The sequence below is a fragment of the Gobius niger genome (assembly GCF_951799975.1).
Source record: "Gobius niger genome assembly, chromosome: 13".
Classification (NCBI taxonomy): domain Eukaryota; kingdom Metazoa; phylum Chordata; class Actinopteri; order Gobiiformes; family Gobiidae; genus Gobius; species Gobius niger.
The window spans coordinates 7606114-7618097 of NC_136864.1; the positions used below are offsets into that span (position 1 = coordinate 7606114).

At 42.7% G+C, this 11984-nt stretch overlaps 1 protein-coding gene across 1 annotated transcript in view; it reads left to right on the forward strand.

The window, feature by feature from the left end:
* piezo2b (piezo-type mechanosensitive ion channel component 2b) overlaps nt 1–11592 on the forward strand; it is a 175494-nt gene extending 163902 nt beyond the window's left edge. Inside the window, exons 47-54 of the mRNA XM_079569635.1 lie at nt 1121–1268; nt 1483–1671; nt 3339–3431; nt 4750–4919; nt 5031–5147; nt 7808–7887; nt 9070–9265; nt 10860–11592. Of these exons, the coding sequence (XP_079425761.1) occupies nt 1121–1268; nt 1483–1671; nt 3339–3431; nt 4750–4919; nt 5031–5147; nt 7808–7887; nt 9070–9265; nt 10860–11112 (1246 nt within the window). The 3' untranslated portion in view covers nt 11113–11592. The remainder of the gene's footprint in view (nt 1–1120; nt 1269–1482; nt 1672–3338; nt 3432–4749; nt 4920–5030; nt 5148–7807; nt 7888–9069; nt 9266–10859) is intronic.
* The last annotated feature ends 392 nt before the right edge of the window (nt 11593–11984 follow it).

Below are 11984 nucleotides of genomic sequence, written 5' to 3' on the forward strand. Positions count from 1 at the left end.
CTCCGCCCCCTCTCTCCGAGCGGATCTACCCATGCAATATTAGCAGTAAAATAAATATAAATATCACAGCAATAAGTGTTAAAGTAAGTTGCTTCACGATGCAGTTATATGGACTGCAACACAGCTTCATAAATAGCTAACACACAAGCTAACACACGTTTTGACTCACCACCGCTCTGTCCTGGCCTCTCCATCACATTGGGGACTCGCGTTGGTTATAAAAGTTAATCCACTTTGATTCTGGCAAAGGTTCACCAAACATCCATCAGAGACAGTCACAGAAAAACACTATTTTGGCTGATAGTCGCTGAATCCCGGAAAGAAATTCCAACTTCTGCCAAGTGGCCTCTTCTTTAAGATAAGATAAGATAAGATACGATAAGATAATCCTTTATTGATCTCACAAAGGAGACACTTGTTACAGTCGGCGTTCAAGAAGATCACTCAGAGTTAATAAAGTGCAGCTGATACAGAGATTATTGCACATGTTACTTTACAGTCTACAGTTTAGCAAGGTTGAGTGAAGTCTGTCCTCGTCGGCAAACGCGCTTTTATCCGCGATATTATCGTTAGCTAAGAATAAAGAACAGGTGTGTCCAGAATAGTTTAGAAAGAGCTCCATCTTTCCATCGTCACATCCTTCAGTGCAAACATGACATCTGTTCAGACGCTCAGGGGTGCGTTTGTTTTCAGCCCTGACCTGGAAGCGCTTTAAAAAACAAAACAAAAATGCTGTTTAATAAATTCAAATCAGGCTGTAAGGCATTACATTACAGAAGTTGTGCTCTTCCTGTTTTATACTATGACGTAAAAAACGTCAGAGTGTCAGAACTCAGTGGTTTTCCAGCAGAGGGCGGCGCAGCTGCTCCGGGCGCAGGATTCAGGAGGATTGCTGAGAACTGCGTGAATGAAGCCAAAAACCACTCTGGGGGTGTTTTTGATAAGGAAATAGCAAAACAACATGGCTAAAAGCTCCAAAAAGTCGATTTTGCATGATATAGGACCTTTGAAATATTGGCCATGTTTTTGTGATTATCTGACAAAATCCGAAGCCAGAGTCGACATAATAGACTTTTTGTATATTGTGTATTTGATTATGTTTGGGTGTGTTTTCCCGTAGTTTCCGCATGGTGCCGTTCCTGACGGAGCTGCGAGCCGTGATGGACTGGGTTTGGACCGACACCTCTCTGTCCTTGTCCAGCTGGATCTGTGTGGAGGACATCTACGCCCACATCTTCATCCTCAAGTGCTGGAGGGAGTCCGAGAAGGTCCGCACGATTCCGTATTTCAATAGTTGTTTTGTATTTTGTAAAGAATAGGTTGAGAAGAAGAAAAAAGGTTTGGACCACTGTGAGCAGCATGTGCACTGTGGCCGTAACAGTGTAACCCTTAGTCACATGGTCCTCCCAAAAAAGGCCCAAAACCTGGAAATTGAGGCGAGCCATAACCTTGGATCTTAAAAAGTCTGTGTTTTCTCTGCAGAGGTACCCGCAGCCTCGGGGGCAGAAGAAGAAGAAGGTGGTGAAGTACGGGATGGGGGGCATGATCGTGGCGCTGCTCATCTGCATCGTGTGGTTCCCGCTGCTCTTCATGTCCCTCGTCAAATCTGTGGCCGGAGTCGTCAACTTGCCCCAAGACGTGTCCTTCACCATCACACTGGCCGGATTCCAGGTTCATACAGGACTTCACCTCTTAACCCCCACCTTAACCGAGTGCATTTCCTCCAGTTTCGGCCTTACCCAAATCTAAAAGTTGCATTTAAGTTGCGCAACCCCCGTGAACTGCTACCTTAACGTGGTGGGGTTGTTTGAGTGCCCGAATGATCCGAGGAGCTATGTTGTCTGGGGCTTTATGCCCCCGGTAGGGTCTCCCATGGCAAACAGGTCCGAGGTGACGGGTCAGACGAAGAGCAGTTCAGAAGACCCCATGGACGTGACACATTCAAGGACTGTGACGTCGCCCGGCAGGCGCAGCCGGGGCCCCACCCTGGAGCCAGACCTGGGGTTGGGGCCCGAACGCGAGCGTCTGGTGGCCGGGTCTCTGCCCACGGGGCCCGGCCGGGCCCAGCCCGAAGGGACGACGTGGGCCCGCCCTCCTGTGGACCCACCTGGTCCGCATGCACAGCTTCTGGCGTTCGGGACATGGAACGTCACCTCGCTGGGGGGGAAGGAGCCTGAGCTTGTGCGGGAGGTTGAGAGATACCGACTAGATATAGTCGGGCTCACCTCCACGCACAGCTTGGGTTCCGGATCCCAACTCCTGGAGAGAGGCTGGACTCTCCATTTTTCTGGAGTTGCCCGCGGGGAGAGGCGGCGGGCCGGGGTGGGTTTGCTCATATCCCCCCAGCTCAGCCGCCACGTGTTGGAGTTCACCCCGGTGGACGAGAGGGTCGCATCCCTACGCCTCATTTGAAAGCCTAGAAGACTGATCTCAATGGATCTTTTTCTTCACGTTGTCATTACTTTTTTGACTTTTTTTTTTTTGCATTGCATTTTTGCCATTTTTCAGTGCAATGTTTTTGTTGCATTTTTATCCTCGTTTTCATCTCATTTTCATCTAGATTTCGTGACGTATTCGTCATTTTTTTGTCACTTTTTCTTTTTTCATTTTTTGTCACTTTTTGTCGATTTATTGTTACTTTCTTATTGTTACGTTTTGTTACTTTTTTTTGCTTTTTTGACTATTTTATTTTATTATTATTTGTTAATATTTTTCGCTTTTTTGTTACTTTATTGTTGCTTTTTGTGTTGTTTTTTTTGCTTTGTTGTCGGGGTTTTTTTGTCACTTTTTTGACTAATTTTCTTTTTTTTTGTTCTTTTTTGTATGGTGGTATTGTTGATTTTTTGCCTCTTTTTTGTTGTTTTTCACGCTTTTGTCGATTTGTTGCTTTTTTGCTGCTTCTTTTGTCACTTTTTGTTTATTTTTTCACTTTTTTGTCACTTTTTGTCAATTTTTGTTAATTATTGTTAATTTAAATTCTTTTTTTTCCGCTTTTTTTGTCACTTTTTTGCACTATTTTTTGTTTCAATTTTGTTGGCTTTTGTGTTACTTTTTTGTGTTTTTTTTGTTTTTTTGTTTTTTTCTTTTTTTGTCAATTTTTATTGCTTTTTTGTCCTTTTTGTGGCTTTCTTTTTGCTTTTTTATCACATTTTTGTCGCTCTTTGTTGTGTTTTCATCCTTGTTTTCGCTGCTATATTGACGCTTCTCTCATGAACTTTTCGATTTGGGTAAAGCTGAACTGGAGTAATTGTGCTCGGTTAAACTACTACTGTTTAGGCCACACCGCTTCCATTTTAATCCCTAAAACATACCATATTGTATTTGACTTCTTCTTTCAGCCCATTTTCACCATGAGCGCTCAGCAAAAGCAGCTGCACACCGTTACTGCAGCTGAATTTCAACAGTTTGGGAAGAAATACCTGGGAAACGATGTAAGTAAACATTACAGTTACAGCCATTCACTTTATCCACCATGACGTCAATATCCCTGAACAGTATTTTGGCAACGTCTACATGCTTTGATTTTGGTGTCTTAACAATTAAATCTATTTCAAAGCTGTTAAATATCTCTTTTCCTCGACCACAACAACTTTCCTCTAGTGTCACATTTGTCCAAAAAGTATATATATATATATTTATAAATAAAAAAAACGATTCTGAATATTTTCTCTTCTCTGAACAGTCATAAAAGTACAAATGATTTCAAGTCTGCCTCGATTAAGGAGAGGTCTCTGTTTCACACCTGCCCCCTGCTGGCCAGCCCTCACACCTGCGCAAGCAAACTGAGCAGCGCGGCCTGATGACATCATCACACAGCGCCGTTTGTTTTTATGTCAGGCAAAAGTTTGAGCCACGGCACGGGAAATGCGAAGGGGAAATAATCCCAGCACCATGAAATAATGCAAGTCTGCTTTGAAAAAAAAATAAATTAAAAAAATTAAATAAATAAAAAATTGAAAAAAAATATTAATCTTTTTTTTCTCGATTATGCCAATTTTGTAATCGTTTAGTGTAATAATCGAAATTGCAATCAAATTTCGATTAATTGCACAGCCCTAAATTCATATATTTTCTTTTTAGCTACGACTTGTGAAAGTGTAATGCTGCTAATAGAGTTCGGGAAATTCCACAGTTACCATGGAGATCCGCCATCTTTGCAACTGTTAGCATACATTTCTATAGACTATTAGCTTAAAACAGTATAAAAAGTGGAGAAAAAAGCCATGGAACAACTCCATTAACTACTGAGTTACTGCTGGTAAATACACCTAACTCACTGTGGTGTCCAAGTGTTTTAACAATGAACAATAACTCCAGTATTTTAACTTTTAAAATCTCCATTAGTTTACAATTGCTGCTAATCCCATAATGCTTAGCGATATGACATCACATTCCCGAACTCTATAGGAAAAACTGGCTCCTGCCACCCCTTGGGTCCGATCACATCATCATATTCTAGAACCTGCAACCCAGCAATTCCCACATGGCATCGCACCTTCAAAACTGAAGTTTATCCCACGGAGGCGAAGACAAACTCCGCACCTCCCTCCTCACAGTGCACCCCCACCACACCCCTCACCAGCCCCCACACCACGTAAACCAGTGGTTCTTAACTGTTATGGCGTCAGGACCCACAATCACCCTGGGATGACGAGCCGCGACCCATATATGACTCGATAAACATTGCTTGCCGTGCTTGAAAGTAACAACTTTCTAGTCCCCGTAGTCATAGTTACTGTCTCTGTTCAGGACGCGATGCAGTGGCTGGAGGGCTACATGCCCGTGGACCTGATCATCGCCGAGCTCAAAGGCAGCTCCAACTCGCTGTGGACCATCAGCCCCCCGAGCCGCACCAACCTCATTGAAATGCTGGACTCAGACGAGGACTTCCCCATCACCGTGTCCTGGTCCGTGCAAAGGTAAACCACCACGTGACGACAGCACCGCTCTCAAACATCTACTACTTTCATTGGAAGTTTTTACCGTATTTTAGTGTCAAATGTTTCCTTTTTTTGTGACTGATTCTGTAGAAACCTGAGTCTCGGAGCTAAAGCAGAAATAGCGTCGGGGAAACTGGTGAAGACGCTGGAGCCTAAGACCAAGGAGGAGCTGATTAAGTTGCTGAGAGGCAGCGACGACAATAATGTGTAAGGAAAATGATTATTAAGGCATCAAATATCGTTATTATTAGTGGTGGGACTCGATTAAAATGTTTTAATCGAATTAATTACAGGTCTGTAATTAATTCATCGCATTTTAATCGAAAACCAAAAACAACAATTTTTTGCACCAAGATTATTCAATAATTAGATAGAAACATGTGTTTAACAACAAATGTATTTATTATTGTTAATCTGTATGGTTATTCAAGTAACAGAGGCAAAGTGCATTTATAGCTTTTTAGCTTTCAAGTGTTTTAAGAAACTCTGATCACTCATGTCACTTGTAAATTAAAGTAATAATAATGCCACATTTATATAAAAGCAAAAGGGCCATAAATCAGCACCTTGAAGTGTTTAACAATTGCTGTAAACAGAAATCAAAGGGCTTTTTCATCTCCTGACAAGGGTTAGGGTTATTGTGGCTCAGAGTGGGCGTGGCTGGAGCGTTTCTTTGAGGCTGAACGCTAACATTAGCATCGAGGACGTCCCCGTGTTTGAGGCTAACGCTAACCTTAGCATCGAGGACGTCCCTGTGTTTAAGGCTAACGCTAACCTTAGCATCGAGGACGTCTCTGTGTTTGATGCTAACGCTAACATTAGCATCGAGGACGTCTCTGTGTTTGAGGCTAACGCTAACATTAGCATCGAGGACGTCTCTGTGTTTGAGGCTAACGCTAACATTAGCATCGAGGACGTCTCTGTGTTTGAGGCTAACGCTAACATTAGCATCGAGGACGTCTCTGTGTTTGAGGCTAACGCTAACATTAGCATCGAGGACGTCTCTGTGTTTGAGGCTAACGCTAACATTAGCATCGAGGACGTCTCTGTGTTTGAGGCTAACGCTAACATTAGCATCGAGGACGTCCCTGTGTTTGAGGCTAACGCTAACATTAGCATTGAGGACGTCCCTGTGTTTGAGGCTAACGCTAACCTTAGCATCGAGGACGTCCCTGTGTTTAAGGCTAACGCTAACCTTAGCATCGAGGACGTCTCTGTGTTTGATGCTAACGCTAACATTAGCATTGAGGACGTCTCTGTGTTTGAGGCTAACGCTAACATTAGCATCGAGGACGTCTCTGTGTTTGAGGCTAACGCTAACATTAGCATCGAGGACGTCTCTGTGTTTGAGGCTAACGCTAACATTAGCATCGAGGACGTCTCTGTGTTTGAGGCTAACGCTAACATTAGTATCGAGGACGTTCCTGTGTTTGAGGCTGATGCTAACATTAGTATCGAGGACGTTCCTGTGTTTGAGGCTGATGCTAACATTAGCATCGAGAACGTCTCTGTGTTTGAGGCTAACGCTAACATTAGCATCGAGGACGTCTCTGTGTTTGAGGCTAACGCTAACATTAGCATCGAGGACGTCTCTGTGTTTGAGGCTAACGCTAACATTAGCATCGAGGACGTCCCTGTGTTTGAGGCTAACGCTAACATTAGCATCGAGGACGTCCCTGTGTTTGAGGCTAACGCTAACATTAGCATCGATAATGTCCTTGTGTTTGAGGCTAACGCTAACATTAGCATCGAGGACGTCTCTGTGTTTGAGGCTAACGCTAACATTAGTATCGAGGACGTCCCTGTGTTTGAGGCTAACGCTAACATTAGCATCGATAATGTCCTTGTGTTTGATGCTAACGCTAACATTAGTATCGAGGACGTCTCTGTGTTTGAGGCTAACGCTAACATTAGTATCGAGGACGTCTCTGTGTTTGAGGCTAACGCTAACATTAGTATCGAGGACGTCTCTGTGTTTGCCCCAACATGTTTTGCATTGAGATTGTGTTTTAGACTTCAGTAACTGCGGTGGAAGGCAAGCTCTTTTTTTGCACAACTTGCACACAGACGGCATCTCTAGAATTGCCCATATATGGTCTTGTTTTAAAACAGTTAAGGGGAGAAAACAATTTGGAGAAAAATCTAAATTTCTCTAATTATTAAAAAAACTACTTTAACAAATGCTGAATTATGAATATAGTTTTCTACTATATAAAGATACAAAGACATGGAGTGGAGCAAAGTGGTTCAACAGCCCATAAATACATAAATAACGGAAAATGCTAACACAATGCTTCATGTTAGCATTGTGCTAACATGAACAGCTAGCCAGCGCTAGCTACGACTGTCGTTTTTTCACTTCTACGGAACAATCTGATATGAGAAAATATCCATATGGGCCCGATTTACACTTGACTTTATTTATGTGAAATAAATAAGTTCATATTCTATCAGAAAATAGCGGAAAATTATGTTTCCCAAAAGATTCTATTTTCCCCCTCAGCGAAGCCACACCCCCTTCTATGACGCGATGCCGTCTATATCTATACAGATGTTTATCGTCCCATCAGGATGTTTTTAAAAACAAAACTGAGCCTGAGAGTGAAGCGTCTCCGTCATAGAAATATATACATTTCCGTCTATTGCTGTTGTGGGTGGATGTGCGTCAGATATACGGGCGTACCAGAAACACGTAAATAGAAAGGTTCCGGGTTGGGGGGAAATACGATTAATTGCGTTTAAAAAATGTATGCGTTAAAATCTTTGTAATTAATTTAGCAAAATGAACGGTAAAGTCCCACCCCCAGTTACTATAAATCCATTTGTAAATGTACAGAAAGTGTGTGTAATGTTCTCTTGTTTTTCAGGGTGCTACCGGAGCTGTTCCCGCGTTACATCAGAGCTCCCAGCGACTCAGACTCTAAAGCAGTGGAGCATCTTTATGAAGGTTTGGGCAAAAGTTTTATTATTATATTTTTATCTAAATATATATTAGAGGTTTATTTTTCATATATTTTACCAAATGTTGCCAAGTAGCCGTCATTTAGTAACCCTTTTGTTTATTCCAAGTCCGCCCAGTCACAATTCTCTTCTCTCTTCTCAGTGAATAGATTTGCAAATTTACCTTTAAATGTGCAAAGATTTGATAATATGAGGAATAACATTTTAATTACATGTGTGTGGTTTACTTTGGGATGCACCCAGCAGGAGCAGATACCCGAAAACATACGATATCGGGTATTGGCTACAAATACCTGATGCTGAAGCGATACCAGTTTTGGCTCTCCACGCTTTAAAAACAAAACTTTCTCCGACTAAATCTCAGTGAATATGGACAAACTGTACCTCATTTTAAAGGGAAGAACCTGGAGAATTTATTCGCCGAGGTAGTTTTAACTACGCATCTGCGCATAATGCCGCAGCTAGTAATTGCATGCTAAAGCTAGCGGAGGTTTGCTAATGCTAACATCAACTTATCAAGGCATGGATAGAAACAATAATTGAATGATAATACATTTTATTTGTATAGCGCTTTTCAAGAGACTCAAAGACACTTAACAGAAATACAGTAATAACCTAAAGTAGCTAGTAAAATATTGAACTAATAAAATAAAATCAGCCACTGTGTCCAAGTGTCCAAGAATCACTGATCAAACAGCACACATTGTAATGGTTTTATTAACCATTAATCACACCTTCTAAAAGGTTACATTAAGGGAGCTTCCTCGACACGAGAAAGTCGAGTAGAAAGTCATTTTTTTGTTTAATGTTTTTCTAGTACAGTTGATTGAAAAAAAATAATAATATATATATATATATATATTTGCGTTGGGGAAAGATGACCAACATTTTCCCTTGCAGATTCTCAAACCCCCAGTATCGGTATAGGAAGCAAAAAAGTTAGTGCATCTTTAATTTATACTAAAATGCTAACCAGATTTTTAATTACAATTTCTTACTGGTTTCAAGATCAGCACACATGGAATACTAAAAACACCGTCAGATTGTGTTGCTTGAAAGAACACATTCATTTTAAGTATTTTAAGTCTTTTCCTTTTTTGCGAGAGATAAAGTGTAGCTTAAGTTCGAGGTTTAATGTTTGTCTAAATGTTTCACTCTTTTTCCGCAGAAGAAAAGATGTTTAACTTGTCCGTGAGGTTGAAGCGCGGAAACAACGACTCGGGACAGGTCCAGGAGTGGTGGATCGTGAATCAGACTGAACATGGACCCCTCGACCGGAAAAAGAAGGACGATGCAGGGCTGGACGTCTATGTGTTCAGCGACCAAGTCAGTCCCCCCAGCCTGGGCTTCTTGGCCGGATACGGGTGAGCAGCAGTAGTTATTTGTACTTGTTGATCCTGAAGCACCAGCAAGGACTGGATGTTAGCGCCACAGTTTTCAACCCGATCTGCAGATGGAGTTCCATGAGCCAGTTCGTCCAAGGGAGTTTGATCTCTCCTTCAATGCGGTTCTCCTCAAGGTTTCTCTTCTCTCTCTGGATTTTGAGCTTGAAGGAAGGTCTGATCCATCTGCTGCTTCAATGATGACTGTTCATTTGGACTTTCAATCCTGGGCAGCACGGTGGTACAGCAGTTGGCGCTCATGCTTCACAGCAAGAAGGTCCTGGGTCTTTTCCCCAGACAGGGCATCTCTGTGTGGAGTTTTCATGCGTCTCCCCCAACAGTAAAAACATTTTCCGGACTATAAGTCGCTCCGGAGTATTAGACGCACTAACCAAAAATTGCCTAATGAGGAAAAAAACAACAGGCGTACGGTATGCTAACAAAAACAACAGGCGTACGGTATGCTAACAAAAACAACAGGCGTACGGTATGCACATTGATAGTTAGCTACATGAAGCATAAACAACGAACTAAATTGGAGTCCGGTATGTTAACGTCACATTAGCAGTTCAGATAACTATAGCATAAAGAACATACCAAACTGTCGATCTCACTCCAAATCAATCGCCTTGGCAACTACCTGGACACAGAGGCGTATCTGCACCGTTGACGAGCCTCTCCCGGCAGCACGTTTTTCAAGCTCTCATATGCGAACCCGTTCCTCTAGCTGTGGCCATGTAGCTTTTAGCCTGTGATTAGCTTTTTTTTGTTTTCTTCATTGCAGTAAGAGTATCCTCCGCTTTACGCCAGTCCCGCCTAGATTAGCCTGCAGTTCCCTCTAACGGCATGTGAAATTATATATCTGAATTTAAACAAAAAGAAAAATATATATTAGTCACTCCGGAGTATAAGACGCACCCCCAGCCAAACTAGGAAAAAAAGTCAGAATGAATGAGAGTTGATGGCGGTGGTCGGAGTGGCCATTGGCAGCCTTGCTTTCTTTCAGTCAACCCTCAGGTAGGTTAGGAAGTGAAGCTGGCAATCTGCAGCCACCAACAACCACTCACTACATTCACCCAGGCTTCCTGGTTCCCAAACGGTCTCCCATCCAAGTGCCGACCAGGTCCTACCTGCTAAGCCTCCGAGATTTGATGTGATCGGGCATAGACAAGTCGGTATGGACTGCATTCGACCAATTTATGGTGATGTCTCCTCGCACGGCACAGGGATCCCTGCTTATGTTGTATCATTGTACACATTGACACACATTTCTATAACTTTTTCATTCTCATTGAAATCAAGGCAGTTTTTTGTCAAACGAACTGCATTTGATGCTTCTGGGACAACCCGAAAAGAGCAACCTCATTGCAGCGCACAGGGAACCAATCTCCCAGCTGGATTTGTGCAAAAGATGTGTTAATCTCAGTCAGGAGGAAGACCTACTTTTGCGATATATTGTAGCTTCTTCCAATATGGATATCGTGCCAATAACGTGAAGTTGGCAATACAATATAATCCACAATATGAATCTATTCTGTGCATACAATGTGTAACACTTTTGTCTCTTCCCCTGCAGCATCATGGGCCTGTATGCCTCCGTGGTCCTCGTCATCGGGAAGTTCGTCCGCGAGTTCTTCAGCGGAATCTCTCACACCATAATGTTCGAGGAGCTCCCCAACGTGGACCGCATCCTCAAGCTCTGCACCGACATCTTTCTGGTCCGAGAGACCGGAGAGCTCGACCTGGAGGAGGACATGTACTCGAAGCTCATCTTCCTCTACCGCTCGCCCGAGACTATGATCAAGTGGACGCGCGAGAAAACGCAATGATGAAAAACTAGGGGCTTTGTTATCTCCCTGTTTGTGAGCCATGGTAGAAGCACAGGTACTGGCTAAACAAGTCAACTAACCCAAGCCTCGTGGAGACCATTTTGGGAAGCCATCTACTAAAACAGTCAATGAGAAAAGTTAGAACGGTAACTTGCTCGAAAGGTGCTTGAAACTTGGTCAATTCAAGATGGCTTCCTACAGACATGTGGCCAAGCCTTGTGGAGACAGTCTGAACATTTTTGAAGACAGCTGCTTTATTGCAAGAACTATAATAGACACAAAGTCAATCAAGGACTAGCGCAAGCCTCGCAAAAACAGCCTGGAAGCCATCTACTTTCATCTACACCTAATTTTGACCATTTTGGAAGACTTGTTAACTTTATTACAGTCACTAAAACAGACAAAATTGTAGAGCTAGCTTCGAAGCCTGGAATGTTGCTTAGTTTTCAACGGATAACCTTCAATTCAAGATGGATTTCTTAAGGCTCACTTTGGAAGCCGTCTACTTCATCGCTATGACAGACACGGCTGTTGTAGTTGTAAATTAAAAGCACAACGCTGCTCGGAAAGGTGCTCGAATGTCTATTGAATCGTCAGTTCAAGATGGCTCCCAGTTTCTACGGGTTTCCAACGACCAGACGCAGAGCTGGTGGAGCTGCCTCGAGGATTTGTTTGGAAGCCTTGTATGTTTTAATGCAATGACAGTCGTAATAGTAACTCAAAAGCACAATCGTTGCTTTGATTTCAACGGGTAACTCGGTCAATTCAAGATGCCGCTTGTTTTGTTACCCCCCCCACAAGGTACAGTTTTACACCCAAAGGACTTCTCCACGGACCGAAACAATAATAAGGGCTTCCCACCAATTGTTCAT